The sequence below is a fragment of the Anarhichas minor genome, unplaced genomic scaffold (assembly GCF_050575085.1).
Source record: "Anarhichas minor isolate MPS153535 unplaced genomic scaffold, ASM5057508v1 ptg000003l, whole genome shotgun sequence".
Classification (NCBI taxonomy): Eukaryota; Metazoa; Chordata; class Actinopteri; order Perciformes; family Anarhichadidae; genus Anarhichas; species Anarhichas minor.
In genome coordinates this window covers 11,888,711-11,905,535 of record NW_027466449.1, presented here as the reverse complement: position 1 = coordinate 11,905,535, position 16,825 = coordinate 11,888,711, and the positions used below count along the sequence as shown (strand labels likewise).

The following is a 16,825-nucleotide window of genomic DNA, read 5'->3' as shown; positions in this document are numbered from 1 at the left end:
TTGAACTGAAAGACCAAATACATTTTGTCTGATTTTTCTCCTTGGCAGCTATTGGGGCTTTTCCCCAAATGATGTACGGACTTTTAGGCATTCTATTATCTTATTCCCCCCCCCCCCCCCCCCCCCCCCAAGTGTTGAATGCTTACGTCTGGCTAGGAACCTGGTACAGCACTACTGGGAGTCCCGGAGTAGCAATTATTGTACCGACCAACGCGGAACACGAGACCCTTGTTCTTCTGTTGTAATGTGAATTCGCCATAATAGTCTACAGCCATGCTAGCGGCTCTAAGATGCTACATAGGTACTTAAATGCTTACATCAGCAAGCTAATATGCTCACAATGCGCAATGCTAACATACTGATGTTAAGCAGGTATAATGTTTACCATCTTAGTTTAATGTATTAGCATGCTAACATCAGTTGCATATCTTCCTGAGGGGGACATGCATGTGTGTAGCACATTTCAAGCCAATCCATCCAATAGTTGTGATATTTCACTCAAAATCACAAATGTCAACCTCATTTATTCTCATTGGACATTACATTTTAGTGGAAAATGTCTTGGCAATCCATCAATTAGTTGTTGAGAGACTTTGGTCTTAACTAAAAGGGTGGACCCAATGTCTGACATTGCCAGGCCGCTAGCATAGCTAAAAAATGTAGTAATATTTGTGTTACAAAACATGTCATTTTATAAGTGGGACAAGATCTTGTGAGGCTGTATTCTGTCTATTGAGCATGTTTCCATTGTCCAGTGTACTCACAGTCTATGTACCATATACCATATATAAATGTGAGATTCAATTAATGATAAAAATACAACTATAGTTAATGAGTGTGTACATAATAGATCATGTAGACGGAAAACATTAACCTGTCAGTTTACATCAAACACACAAATGTACTTTCTCTTGTCCCCTAGCATCTTCCAATGTCCATCCAGAGAACATTAAAAACATTGATTTTTGGTTTACCGCAAAGGTCTTCAACAAACTCAAACATGTACTGTATCAGACATATTCACTGCTTTATTTTCAGGTTATTTTTTGCTGGTGAAGCAACAGGCATCCAAGTTCCTCCGGGAAGTGTCAGTGATGCACTGTGAAAAACAAACTCTGTCCTTGAGTTCTTCACACCGTCCCTTCACCATCTGACAAGCGGTCAAGTCCATGTCAGCCTCATTTCCTTTCTTTCAACCTCCCCTGTGGATTGGTGATGTGTGATGGTGCTCAAAAGCAGTCCATTGACAAAAAAGAAGAAAAAAAAACTGCAGCAGTGGATGGCTTGGACGATGCCCTGTTCATGAGTGAGGCTATACACCAAGCAGCATACCCATAAAATCGGAACCGTTCTGTATTGTGATGGAAGCGCCTGCTGCATTATCCACAAAGATGGAGGTGTACTGCCCGACCTGCAGAAGAAAATACACAACATTGATGCAGGAAAGATTTGCACAAAAATATTTAAATGTTTGTGTGTTTCTTGGTGTCCTGCTCACCTGTAGCTCCAGCAGCCCCTGCACGCTGACAGTGAATATCTTGCTGTTACTTTCTAATCCAACAATCATCTCCAGTGAGCTGCAATCATATTTGAAAAGGACATTTCTGAATAAATACTGTGTTTTCAACAATTTGTGTTGAATATGCAAATCTGAAATCCTTGTGCAAAATGTCTGTTAGATATTGTTCGATGTTTTGAGAAATACGCTTATGTGCTATCTTACTAAGCGTTATATGAGAAGAATATTGATACCACTGTCATGTCTTCACGAAACAAGGGAAAACAGCTATCCTGGCTCAGTCTAAATCTGCGTACCAACACCTAACCTCACTAATTAACATGTTATAGCTCTAAACCAAAATGTAAAAACAACACTTTATCATATAGCCCTATGGGATCTTGTTACCACCCTAGCTGCTTCCTCCTGTTTCCAGTCTTTATGCTAAGCTAACCATCTCCTGGCTACTGTACCGGTTAGAAAGTTGTTTGTTTAAAAACAACAATTTGCCTTTTGTTACCTTTGGAGAGAGCCATGCTAGCTGTTTACTCCTGTTTCAAGTCTTTATGCTAAGCTAAGCTAACCAGGTACAGTTGGTAGCTTCATTCAAAGCATAAAAGCATGAAAGTGGTATCCATATTTTTTTATTTTCCTCTTAGCTAGAAAGAGAATAAGCTTATTTCCCATAATGTCAAGAGTTTTCTTTAACAACTCAGTGCGATCAGAGTCTGTACAGATGGTTGTAACATCACCGCAGGCTTTAACCACACTGAGAGCACTGGTTCCTGTTAAGTGGAAAATGCTGCATTTGTATGGCAAATCAATCATGTTTGTCTTCACTCCAACTGCCATCACAATGAACCTCATTTCACATTCTCTGCATTTTCATGTGTGGGAGGGCGAGACTGGCTGGGGCTTTGGCTAAAAAAGCCAAGGACTCTTTTGGGTTCGGTAACCCATCATAATAATATTATTTATACGTTCCCCTCATTGTACCAAGCTATGAGGGAGGCTGTGGAGCTCTGCGCAGGCCAGGGGAGACTTTAGGGAGCAATTCATTTCTGCAGTTTGCACTGACTTTATGTAAATAGAAATTTTGAAATATTGGCAAGAACTCAGAACCTTCCCCAACTGGATTTGTAATGTTTCACCATGTAGAAACACTATCAGATACTTCATTATCGGTCTCCCGCATCCCAAACAAGGGCATTTCACTGCTATGCTGCTGAATATAACAGTCTGTCTGAAGAGTCAAAGGTGAGTCTATAAAGATTAGTTAGGCGACAGGAACGAGGGCTCTAAGTGAGAGGACATTTCCTTTAGAAGACCTGCTCTGCTTTTATACAGGAAATGCCAAACCGGTTCCACACAGACTGAAACAGACAACACCTTTAACAGCTCATAAATTCTGTTGACAGTTTTAAAAGTTGGCAGCATTAAAATATCACTATTACACAGGGAGAGTAAACAATTTGTCAAAACAACAACGTACATTTGATTCAGGGGATGAGCTCTACAGCATATTTAGCAATGAGGGTGTGTACATGCGCACTAGTATGTTATGATCAGGTTTTTGGATTTTCCCGGTTTTCAGAGACGTGGTTAAGGCCTTTTCCCAGATTTGAGAGCCTGGATATGCAACCTGGAGTACTCTACTAGAGACCAGCATACTGTGGCATGTCAACACCGTATCCAGGTTTCTGAACATGCTTTGTTAGTAAACAGATGACATGTTGAGGAGACATAAATGCGCACAGATGATCAGAAACCTGATACAATTATATTCATGAATTACCAGGTTTACCATGTTCAATGTAAACATCAAATCTGGAATAAGATCGAAACCAGGGTAAGATTCAAAAGCTAGTGTGCATGTGAGTACTCAATCGTAATAACAACAACAAGAAAGAATACAGAGGAATAAAGAATACCTACGTGTATCTGTGGCAGAGTGATTCGATGCAGATCAGCACCCGGACATTGTCCCTGGCCTTGAGCTGGCTCTTGCTCCTCTTCACCTCATTGTGGTCTGTAAGGAGCCAAAATGTTCACAATCATATGAAGATATTGACTCACGCTTTGCTCACAAAAAATATATCCCCCTTGAAATGACCGCTGACTAAAATCCTACCCCTGAACAGGGATTGTCCAATCCCTGTGAATAGACAAAACAAGTTTGCCTAGCTTTGGATTTCTCCACATCCTGAAGCTATGAACATGAGGCTGAAATAAGACTTTATAAAGAGTTTAGATGGTGGTGTATTTTATTAACCTTTTGAAAGGCAAAAAACTCAAGAGCAAAAGTGTAAGGAATGGATTAAACTCTGCGTTTATCTGCTCTAACGTAAACTGCAAGTGCAAATCCAGCTAACTAGCTTGCTTTCTGCAGTAATAACCTCACTACTGCATTACTCAGTCAGGACTTTTCTGGGACTGTTTTAGAGTCTTAATTTCTTGCCATATGTAGTGCAATATTACATATAAGATAGTGACTGATTTACCAATGTGGACATTAGCAGAGAACTGGTAGATCCCAGTGATGGGAGCTGTGAATCTCCCCGTGGACTGGTCCATTCCTGACCCTCTGAGGAAGGCTCCTTTAGCTGGTGGCTGAAAGCACAGAAATTAATTCACATATTAGCGCAATAATGCTTTGGTCCCCTTTTTAACACCCCTCAGCTACAGAACAGTAGGCAGGTATTCAGTGTATTGCTCAAGGGCACTTCAGCTCCGACAATCCTAAAGGCCTGGTTCCACCGGCATTCAAAACTAAGACGTCAATTCATGTGAATTGATTCATTTCAATCAGTGATTTTTGTTTCTAGCCCTGCAAGATGTCACTATGTCACCAAGCTTATAACCACACATTTTTGTCAAGACGTGCAGAACATTTTTACTGTTCAACTATCTGGTGTGACCAGGGCCCAAAACACATTTTCACTTTAATCCTCTGCCTCCTTCAATATCTTTCTCTTTACTTCTGACTCCGCAAAAACATGTAAAATATCCTTTCTAAAGCTGTAGTTAACGCAGCTATTCAAACATAGTGCTGTGTTAGCATGTTAAATAGTTCGGCAAAGCTTAATCCTCCCTCTTCCAGCCTAGTCAGCCCATCCCAACAGGGCATAGTTCTTCCACTACAGCATGCTGTTTCAAACAGTGTCTATTTTTGTCCTCTCCACACTTTATTCCAAGTCAGAGACAGAGTGCCTTTTGTACGCGGCACAGAGAGTGATGTGTAGAATTGAAAAAGTAGATATTTTTGACCAAAGAGCCAGTCTGAGTTTCAGAGTGGCAGTGCATGCCTTGCCAGTTACCAGTGAGGGGATCATCCTCTCATAATTCCCCCACATGCAAACTAGGCGATGATTACCAAACACTCGCTCTTTCAAACACAGTTAAGACAGAGAAGCAAATGGGTCAGAAACAAAGCCTGTAACCATGCAGGGGAGGATTAGCCAAAACTTTTCTTTTTCAGCCATGCAGAGGGAGCGAGGCTGAACCAGTTCATAAACATTTACTTGGTTTCAAATAAACATACTGTCTGAAAGTTCTGGAGCTCCACCAGAGTCTTCTTGTCGACCACCACAGGTCCCTTGAGCTTGCAGTGGAAAGCCTCCTCTATTCGCCGGTAGGAGGTCATCCCCTCCAGGGTGAGGAGAGCCGTAGGTAGCTGGCTGGGGCTGGTTTGTCGGTCCAATGCTGCAGCTCTCCTCTCTGTAGCCTCTGACAGAATGAGTCAACATTGATTTTTAAACTATACATTCATGATAATGTGATGAAAAATACAATTGTGCAAATCCAAATGTTTACTGTAGCTGTAGGTCCTCTCTGCAAAATTAAGGAAAGAGGAGCTGAAATGTTTCTACCTTTAATCATGTCTTTGAAGTCCTGGAGAAGAACTTCCTGGGTCACTTCAGCTCCAGGAGAGCCAGGAGGTCCCTGGGGGCCAGGAGGACCTGGGGGACCAGGTGGGCCCGGCTAGTGGAGGACAGATGAACAAAACATTATCATGCATCAAACTTGATCTGAAAATCATTATGCAATTTTGTCTTATTTACCTATTACTGAAGTGCAAAAGAAGATACCAGTATAATTTATAATCAATCAAGTATTTCTAAAAACTGCAAGACACAGTCTAACTATTGGGTTTACCAGGGGTCGTTTGCGTTTGCGACACTTTCCAGGGAAGTTGCCAACCGGTCTTTTGACAAAGTCCATCCATGATCCCAATGGATCCACTCGCTGGTTGTCAGAAATCTGCAGCAGAAACAAGACAAAGACAAAAAAAAATTATGAAGAAATAGGCCAATATGAGTATTAACAGATACGGAATACAAAATATCAAGGAAAGCACATTCCATTCACAGTGGCAGTTCAAGCCACAGTTCAAGCCACCACACAGTTCTTGTTCAATAATTACAGCCTTTAAAAATGTGCCATTTACCAGATTTATTATATATTTTAATTCTAAATAATGTTGCCCAAATTAGGCCTGATGTAAAGGTTGGTACCTTCAAAACTAAATCCAACGAGTTATTATTTCTTCCTTTAAAACCACCATTGGAAAATCTTGCCCTTAGATACAATAAAGTGGTGCCAGACACCTAGGAAGGTCACACAGGGAAACCCTTCTTTCTGTCACTCTTTTTATTTAATTGCCCTCTAAGTTAAGCCACTATTCTTCTCCGAAAGCTCCACCTTATGCTTATTATTTTTACTCCAGATAATTCACTCAGGTGCCACGTCAGTTCTCGTTTGCCCAATGTGCTTGGACAAATGTAAACAAACCTTGATTTTTTTCAGCACATGAAAATTTCCATGAGCACTCCGGTGAAAAATGAGTCTGCCCTGTGTACATGTGATGTAGATTCTGTGGATTGCAGACCTCAATTACTGTATTTATAACATGTCAAAATGGCCAACGCTTTCTCCATCACCAACAGACATACTAGTATTTTCTTTTATTAATACTGCTTGTTTGAGTAATGTAATGATGGAAAATTGAATAAACGAGATAACAAATGTATATACAATGTATACAGCGGCGAGTAATGATTTAAGATTGTTAGTCTGTTTCCTAACGCTCGATCTTATCTGCAATAACTCATTTATAACAAATGACTGTATAGGAGACTGGGATATGTTACGGAGATAAGAAACACAGTCCAAGAAGACCTGTGGAAGCAGCATTTTTATGCACAGTGCTACAACTGGCGTGTTTTCTTTTCAGTAAAATGTGATGCTGAAAGAATTCCAGCTTGAATTTTACCCTAACCCTTCAACAAATGTCAAGTGTCTTGAGTTGAGATAGAAGAGGAGATAAAGACGCGCCATGGAGGTGAGCTGCCTGAAATGGAATTTGTTTAGGGTTGGCAGCGGGACACGGATCACTTATCTACAAAACCAACATGACCCTTTCTTCACTGTTAAAGACTTGCCTCTAGCTCAACCACAACAAAGTTACTCCTTGTTTGTCTTTTCAATATACTCTACCGTAGATTTTTTTGATATTTTGGATTTTCAGCAGCCTCTCCCTCCTTTTCTTTCTGTCTGTGACTTTTTCTTTCTGACAGCAGTCAAAATAAACAACCTAACAGGCGTTGCGCCGGCTGCATATTGGATCGTTCTGTGTTTTTGTTGTGATTTTGAGGTTTGGAAACAGATAAAAGCAAGACTGATTTTGTCAAGACAAGATCACTTTTACACTACTCAACACTGTTTCCATAAAACTGGGGGCCTGTAGGATAAACTGCTTTTTCCTCTGACATGTCAATTTTTCATATTCATTAAAATACCAGTTCTGAAAGCTTTATAGGAATAGTTTGATATTTTGAGAAATACCTAAACACGCACTAACTGATTTTTTTGGCAACTTGGACACAGCAGAAACAAGTCCGTATGGAAAACCTGTTATCAAGCAGTTACAGAGCACTATTATAATTCATTGAAGTCGTGTTTGTGTCCACCTGATGAATATTAGTCCAATATTTACTCTCTTTGGGCAGTTTTTGGTCTCCAACAGATCCTGATGGAAATATCTAGCTCTTTTGCTACCGTTTTAGATGAGAAGATCAATACCACCCTCATATTTGTCTGTTCAATATATAGCTAGCAGCTATTAGCTCAGAATAAAGACCGAAAACAGGGAGACGCAGCTGGAGACACAGCTAGGCTGGCTCTATCAAGAGGTAAGAAAATCTGCCTGTCAGCACCTCTATGTTATTTGACAAATCTGTACGAAAAATTAAGTGTAGTGTGGTTTAACAGGGGTAATGATTGGGACTATTTCTTGGCTAGGCGCAGTTACTTCCTGGAGTTCATGTCAACATCCAAGCCATAAATATGACTCGGAAAGCTTGGATATATCCGGTTTAGCACTTAATAACATGGAGGTGCCTCAAAGTCCATTGTTCACTGTAAACTCAAATATGACAGAGTTAAATTGTTAATGCACTTCATGTTTATTGCTCACACAACCAGCTCTGTAATCAAACAACCGTGTTGAGATGTCAGATGACATGAAAGCGGGCAATAACCTCCAGTAAAACGTTGTTTTTACACTTTGGTTTTTTTATGGATTAAACAAACAAGACAGAACATGTTAATTAGTGAGCTTTAGATGCACTTGTAGGTCTTTACCTTTGGACAGAGTCTGGTTAGCTGCTTCCCCCTGTTTCCAGTCTTTGTACTAAGCTAAGCTAACCTGCTGCTGGCTGTTTGTATCTTCTGAACAAACATGACATTTTTCAAAATGTTGACATATTCCTTTAACATACCAGTCCTGTAAGCTTGAACAAATATTAACATGTTGACAACTGGGGGCAGCAGTGGTGCTGTGGTTGTACTAGTATATTTCCACTGGGATTGATTGTAAAACTGTGAATCATCACCTCAGACAGCTCAGTATGATATAAAAGACACCCACCCAATTATGAGAGCCAATGGGCACCAATTCCAAGAGAAGTCAAAGCTCTAGTTCTTGTGTTTATATCAATGTCATAGATCATTGTCTTGCTTTTCCAGGGATATGAAACAGTGCAAGTATGCCCACACATGTGACTTATAATTACACATCTTAGATATCCCCAACATCATAATAAAAAAGACAGCATATCATTGCCAGGAAATCAGCCATACTCTGAGCTTGTTATCCTCTTTAACACACGCCATTGTAATTAGACCATTAAAACCTTGCCCTCAAGGATTGTCTGTGCTCAAGGAAGAAAGGCTATGACCAAGTTAATTATTACCTTCATTTCTGAGCTAAGAAAATAACAGCAAATCACTGTTTAAATAATCTTATCATCAGCTTAAGGTATGCTCAACTCTTTCCATTAAACAGATTGTGTATTTATTTTAAGCATGTGAACTGCCAGAGCGTAACATACACCATATATAGTGACAGCTGGGATGGCTCACAACTTGCCAAAAGAAAATCTGATTCATTGTATGCAGGTGAGTCTCTGTTGCAACTGAGAACATCAAAGATTCCAAACATGCAGACTTGAAAACCGTATCGCTTGATGACACAGAACAATCTGTCAGAAACGTTCAATCTCTCACTCGCTTGTATTGACTGTGGCGTAAAGTAAACTACGGATTCCCTCGCACAGCTCTGTATCAGCACGTACAACTGGTGAACAAAGTGGGGAGGGAGCAGATCCAGGTACAAGTCTGAGAGCTGATGAAGAACACCAGGGCTCTGGCTTTGATCACCGCTGATGTGTGAGTGCCTCAAAGTGGCCTCGTCTGTCAGCGGGTGTGAGCGCACGCCTTTCCAGCACAGACTGAGGGAATGTGTCAGGTATTCTGTCGAAAGGTGAGAAACTTTAAATCTTCTCGACAGTGTTTATCCTCGTTGATGGGGCTCCAAATCATGACACATTACTGAGGCTTCAGATCTTTAGAATGGGACGCAATGTGTCCAGGGTTTAGAAGAAGTACCAACATAACAATGTAAAGGTACTCCATTACAAGTAAAAGCCAGGAATTTATCCTTTGACATGAATTACAGAGACGTATTATCAGCAAAATGTACTTGAAGTGGCAACAGACAAGATTTTTGCTTTACCTTATTATGAAGTCAATGTTGAAGCCACAATGTAATGGCTATAAAATAATGACACCATTAGCATTCAGATTGGTTCCCTATTTGCCTCGTTTTGTAATGTAATTCTGTCTGCCACTGGGTACAAAATGAAGGCTTGATTTACGGCGAGTGCGTCAACCATTGTGCAACCACAATGAAGAGACGATAGCGCTTTTGTTTTAGCTATCAGTAGCTATCAGTAGCTATCCGCAGTTACCAAAGACTATCAATGTAAGTTGAAATGGCTGACACATAAAAGAGTGGTATCTATGTCCCCGCTATTCCTTTAACTTCTGTGTATACCGTTCGGTAGTTTAGTCCAGTGGCTCCCAACCTGGGAGTCTCGTCCCTTCAAAGGGTCACAAGATAAATCTGAGGCGTCATGAGATGATTAACGGGGTAGGGGGAAAGAAAAAACAAAGTTCTGCAACACAAATGTGGATGCATTTTTGTACTTCCTTCTAATTTTTGCATTGTTGTGAAATGTTGTATGATTTTAACTCTTTGGGTCAAGAACACTTTGATATAACAATAGTTTAGAGGAGAAATACCTCTTTGGTATGACTGCTAACAGCTCATAGACATTTGAAACATGATAAGGGACCCAACTACGCATTTTTTAACTTTTACAATGCATATTATTTTATAGGCTTATTATGTATTTTATGTTAAATTAAAAGTGGCTAACTGTCAAATTAACATAGGTGAGTAAGAAGTACTATATTATAGCAGTAAATAGAAATTCAAAAACCTCAAAATTGGACTAAACTACAGTCTTTGAGTTATTTATTTATTTTCTACCCATGGCACACATTAAAAGTGAGCAGAGGGTTTTTTTTGTTAACACCCATCACAGCAAGTTTGGAGTTTCTTGGATCAATTAGTGAATCAGTTGTACTCGTTGATCATTCACGGAGGCCCTGTGAGATTTTATTACCATGGAAAGAATATTTTAGCTTTTCTTTTTATGTGCACAGCTCTAAGTGTGTTTGTCATGTCGTTTGGGGAAAATTAGGTTGAATTTATTTGAAGCAATAAAATGGAAAATATTTCCCTGGGGCAGCATGCCACCAAAAACACAAACACAACTGTTAAAACATGTCTCTGGAGCTGCAACCAGATCCTGAAACTCTACTCCATCACAGGCAGCTCCTGAATTCTTCCACATAAACAGTTGAACTTATTTTCTTTTACGTGTTATCTGTTTTTCTACCTGTTAGCAAACTCTAGACGACATGAAACTTTTTGCTGATAAAAACTGTTGCACAGGCAGCTTTCAAAGTTGGACAGGATGATGGAGAGCCTTCTTTAATCCCTTGTTTTCACATCACTGTACTGCTCCCTGTGCAGTCATCCATGCATGGGTGGACGGGCCCAACGCTGGGCCGATCCCGCCTCAGGAGGCAGGGATCCCCAGGCTGTGTGGGACGAGGGGATCCTGGTTACCTGCGTGCATCCCAGTCGTCATGCATCCACCCCCGTGTTCTCCACCGCTGCACTTCACAGAAACAGATTGCCTTGAGGATTTATCGCCGAAGAGCTAAATACAGTTAGGCATGCAATGTTGACTCTGTTCTATTCTCACCGTGTTATTACTCAATTGGCAAGCACCGTGTGCAAAACACAATTACTCTATCACACTATGAGCATGCTGTTATTAGTTCAACAAATGCTGAAGGAACACTATTTGGAAGTGTAGATAAAATATAGTTACTATACAAAAATATAGTTTAACATGCTTCTTATAAGACGGCCTGATTTTTACGTCACTGTTGTCCCAACAGAGGTGTGTATACATTTATGATGTGTGAGCGAAAGTGAATAAATTTGTGTTTATACTGAAGAGATCACCCTGAGACAATCTTTGCTTCCTCTTGATATAAAAAACAAAAAAACAATATAAGCTGAAAGACTTTGAACGCTGTGTGACATCTGTTTTGTGTACGAATTATAGCTTTGAAACTGGAGTGAGTGCTCATTTTCCCTGTGGTAGGTAAAATGAGCTGATTAAAAGCACTAGTGATCCAGATCCATCTCAGGTACACAGGTTTGCCCCGTGGCTTGACTGGGTGGGCAGAACATTTCAGGTGAGAAGTCATTAGATCCTCCTCCTTTTATACGATTCCTTTGTGGCTCTGCATTATGTTACATAAGTGCACACTGTAAATGGTGCATTTTTTTCTTTTATTACTTTTATTATGCAACCAATTTGCCCTCTGTAGTGTTACGTTACATCTTACAAGTAGTTGGAGAAACATAATAGGTGGTGACACAAGCAGGTTAACTGAAACACTGTTGTACATGCGCATTTTAACAAGAACATATGACAGATGCCAAACGACTAGGACATTTATGTAGGGAGGAATAGTTCAACATTTTGGGAAATTTAATTATTCGCCTTCTTGACAATTTCATTGTCAGAAGATCAGTACGAAGATCAGTACCACACTCATGTTTGTATGGTAGATATGAAGCTAGCTAGCAGCAGACATTTAGCTCAGCATAGCATCAAAACTGAAAACAAACAGCTAGCCTGGTGTCAGAAGGTCACAAAATGTGTCTACCAGAACCACTTAATTAAGCTCCGTACAAAAACAAAGTGTAAAAATAACACAACACTCTGTTACCCTTTGACAGAGATAGGTTAGCAGTTTCCCATTTTCCAGTGTTTATGCTAAGCCAAGCATCTCCCAAATAGCTTCATATCATGCACAGATAAGAAAGTTGTATCACTTGTTCTCTGCAAGAAACCAGGTAAGTGTATTTCCCAAAATGTCAAACTACTTGTTTAATAGTACAGGGAAATGGTTAAAGCTAAATATTTGACATTTAATCTCTCTTATGCAGCATAATTGTGATTTTCTTTACACAACTGCCCATTGTAATGTCCATCTTATGCATTTGCAGGGTAATCTGAAACACCAACCTCCTTTGTAGCTCTGATGTAGTTGGCTCTATTAGTTGTTGTTTTTTTTACTTGAAGCCATAGTTGACCAATGTACTGTTAAGGGTCGCAATAGTTCTGAAATCATGTTTCAGAAACACGACCAGCACGTGATAACAATCAGGCAAGATTAGAAGGATTTCTATGAATCTGACTTCAATCTGAAGCTATTATAAATGAAACAAAATCCAAATAAAAGTCGCTCTATGTCAGTGTGGTGAGAATATAACACTGTGGCTTATTTCAGATGACAAAAAGTTGATCATTTGTTTATTTTTCCCTCTCTCTCTCAGGTGACTTCACTAGGTAATTTGAATGTTGAATGACCTTTTTAGTCCAACATGTTAAAGGAGAGTTCACGATCTTACAGCAAAGGCTATAGGTAGCGTATGAGAGGTGTGAGTTTCCTGTGGGACCTGGTCTTGTCTCGTATGCGTAGGTTGATCCAAAAGGTCCCACACACTGCTGCATTAATCATCACTGGGGATGAGAGAGAGGAAACAAAAACCCTCGCCTCGGGCTAAACCCAGCCATTACTCAACACGCCAGGCGTGATGTTTGACTTGACTCCCTCAATTACAGCCATCACAGATCCCTCACTGTTCTCAACAAAGACAGATTCCTCTCATCTTTGGAGAGGAGAGCAACGGGGCTTACATACATGCACCTTTGACATATTGCTCTAAAACTGTACAAGCGTGATGGTTCACAGAGATCACGGTTGTTTGAAATGTACTTCACTTATCATCTCATTAAAAAAATTCCACTCACAGCACAACTCCACACCTCACTATTGTGATCACTTTCAAATGGAAAATCTCCTGAGGAATGCAGTGTACGACCGCACGCTGCCAGCAGCCCACACACGGGAATGGTCAGATAGAAAGCAAATGCCATCATAAGAACTATTTGCAATGTTTCCACAGGGCACAAGGGAAAACATGTAAATGTGGAGTGTAAATGTTTGGCTTGTTTGAGAACACAGATTCCTTGCCAAGACAGCTCCAATGGACGTGTTGTTTTCTCTGGGAGCTAACAGATGTGTAATAGGATAAACTTACAAACTACGCAAGGAAAGTAAGTTTACCGCTTTTCATGGTGTGTGGTACCCTTTTTCTTCTTCTTCTTTTTCTTGAACAGAAACCTGGTTTGGGTGGCAACAACAAATGTGACTTTGAATACAACCACTTCCACAGATGTCAAGCCTGACGCTCAGGTTCTCATCAGAGGTGACAATGTTTGGCAAAGACACTATCTGGCATAACACTGCGTCTTAAGAGTGATTATGTCATTACCCTCTGATTGTGGGAGATGAGATGAAAAGAATGTTAGAGAGGGAGGCACAGAGGGCTAATCCTCACCGAGGTGTTCTCTTTCAGGACCCTTTCGATGGGGCTTTGTGAGGGGCTTACACGGCATGCTGCCCCAGATTTTGGGGCCGCACCGCCCCTATCGGATGTCCCAGACACAGCGGAGTCAGACTCGACCTGTGAATGACAGAATCAATGGGCTGGGAACAACACGCCAAAAAGGTCTTTAAATATCTGTCCACCTAACTTTCCCAGGAGTTACATCATGGCAGCGGGCCTGTTAGGGACCTCAGGGGAAATAGTGTTTGTAAAGACACCCGTCTCCCTGTGGGACGGGACAGAGGAGTGAAACCCCAGTGGGGTGCAATCTTCAGCAGGCTTGTGGGTTGACACAAGGTCATCCTTCATAGCCTCTGCTTTTACAGGGCAAACCAAGTCAAATAAACATCACCAGGCCACAACCACCTACAATGTGTTCTTAAAGATACAAAGGAGACCTCACTGCTTGGTTTCAAGGGGGGAGGCGGCGAAGGTTACGGTTAGGATTCCAGAGACTTGCGGCTGGTAGGAGCTGAAGACTGGTATATGGGGCAGTGAGAGTTAAACGAGAATGCCAACGTAATGGGTGGGCTGAAAGCAAAACAAATAGCCTGTTGGAAACTCTCGCAAATATGCAACACCAGCAATAAACCAATAAATAACAAGAGTCAAGGGCCAACGGTTGCTCCTGAAAATTGAATTGTACCACTGTTACGCAGTTTTGCTGTATATACGGTTCTGATGTAAACAACATTGGTCTTCAGTTACAGATGATTTTTTTCCTTGTGTAAAATTCTCTTTGGCTAACAGCAATTCCAAAGCAATTTCCTGCTGCAGCAACGGCATTTAAATGATCTTATCTCACCTTATTGCATCTTATCTTGTCTCGTTCTGCCTGATACATGAAAACTTAACACATCCTGATTAGTTCACAAAGGCTGGGAAATTGGTGGCAGACACCCGCAGCGTGCACTAATTGATGCATTGATCAGCCTTCGGATGTCCACATTCCTGGCATACCTCCGGAAGTCATCCATTTAGTGTTTCACACATTTTGGTCCGTCTCACTGTCTGAAGCTTGACCTACAGGGCACACCTGTCTCGCCCTAGCTTTTACCTTTGCCACAATTTATTTGCCTTGCATATTGCCTGTACTGACAAGAAATCTGCACATATCTGCAGATTGATTTCAAACTTTGATGCATTATCATAAGGAAATAGCTCATGTATAACAAGTTAAAATATCAAAAAAGTCACTTTGACATTTCATTTTTACATTTAGAGAGTTTTACCTTGACGCTTTCGCCGACCTCTTCACTGTTGGAAAAAGTAGCATTGTAGGTCTCTGTGTGTTGTGGGTTGGCCTCCTTTGGCTTCTTTCTCTCCTTCTTGGCGTCCACCCCATCCAGGAGGACACATTGAGTCCAAAACACTGCAGCCACCACGGCCAGAGGCCCAGCCCCACACCACATCTTCACACTAGTTTTCAATTCAGCACCAGAGTCCCTGCAGAAACAGCCTGGATCTTCTGTGGAGGACTCAGCCGTGAATGATTAGACAGAAACTGAGGATGCCCACAAGGCTCACAGACACAAAGTCCCAACGGGGGGAAGGAGACTGGAGGAATGCAGCTTCAGGGACTCCCTGTCCAAGAGACTGTCAGACTGACTGCTGCCGCCGTTGCTCCCCTCTTGATGAGCTCTCAGCCAGCACAACGTTGCAGGGGCACTGTTAACTCTAGCCAGAAAGCTAGGAGGCTTACTCAACTATGAAATGTGTCAAGCAGAAAGGTCCAAGGGAATGACAGATCGGCGCAGATCTGACAGCAAATAAACCCATTAGTGAGATTTTTCACGCTTTCTGCTCTGTTGGTGGGTGAGGTGTAGAGGGGAGGGGGGGGGTGGGGGGTACAGGGGGCAAAAGAAGAGGCAGTGAGGAGGGGCGTCCAAAGCTGAGGGTGGGCTGTGGGGGCTAGGGATGGATAGCAATATTCTCTTTCCCACCCCCCGCTCTCTCTCTCTCTCTCCTGCTGTTTCTCACACTGAGCAGTGGATCCAGTCTCCAGCAAAGTTGTGTGGTTGCTGGAAAAGCTGCAAGATCCACAGAAGTTGGGCTTTCATCAGAAGATGCAGTTCAGTGTTCAATGTGTCTGTCCGCAAACCACGCACCCCCGCAAAGGATGCAGAGTGACCTAAGCCCAAGAGGAGGTGGATGAAGTCCAGTTTTGATCTTTGCCTAGTCGTCTTCTTTTATCCTCACTGATATCATAAAACCTTTACAGGTTTGCTCTTCTGCTTCTGTCTGACACAACTCATGTGCTCCCTGCTATCTCTCCCGACAAGTCAACAAGTCCAAGGCCACATGCAACTTTCACGTAAGAGAGCAGTGATTTGTTGTGTGGTAGGTCCCTTTTTTGCCGTTGCACTCCCTTCTCCCTCTGGTCTCAGTTGCTGCTTTGCTCTGACTGAGCTCACAGGACGGCTCACAGTCAAGTTTTATCATCACCCTTTCTCCCTCCCGCTTCTCTTTCTCCCCCCTCTCCCTGTCTCTCTCACACTGTTTTTCTCTGTTTCTCTCCCTTGCTACTATTGGCAACCTTACTAGCTTATCCAGCTCTGTTTTATCTCATAGATGAAGTGTTCAAGCTCAAGAGGTTCTTTGGCAGACGAGTTCTGCGTGTGTGATGTGTATCAAGTTGTGCATCTCTCTAAGTGTGTTTGTCGTTTTGGCTCAATATTAGACTACTCTACCAAAGCCCTTTGTTTACATCCAAGCAAGAAATAGAAATGTGCTTTTTTTGTGACCTCAAGACATTATCTTGTTTAATCTGCTGCCTGAAAATCTGCCAAAGTACCCTGACTGTGCCATGTACAACAGTGCATACATGTTTGTTTCATTCTGTTTTGATGTTCAGAGAGAAGTCTCACTTTTCTGAAGGCAAT

At 41.5% G+C, this 16,825-nt stretch overlaps 1 protein-coding gene across 1 annotated transcript; it reads right to left on the bottom strand.

Annotated features, from left to right (window-relative positions):
- Positions 1-504: 504 nt before the first annotated feature.
- c1qtnf12 (C1q and TNF related 12) lies at positions 505-16,346 on the bottom strand. The gene is made up of 8 exons (XM_076091652.1): positions 15,176-16,346; positions 5,654-5,758; positions 5,368-5,479; positions 5,040-5,224; positions 4,000-4,108; positions 3,434-3,527; positions 1,499-1,577; positions 505-1,411 (listed from the first exon to the last, which is right to left on the bottom strand). The coding sequence occupies exons 1-8, from the start codon at positions 15,353-15,355 to the stop codon at positions 1,313-1,315; spliced, it is 963 nt and encodes a 320-aa protein (XP_075947767.1). The 5' UTR covers positions 15,356-16,346; the 3' UTR covers positions 505-1,312.
- Between the last annotated feature and the right edge of the window lie 479 nt (positions 16,347-16,825).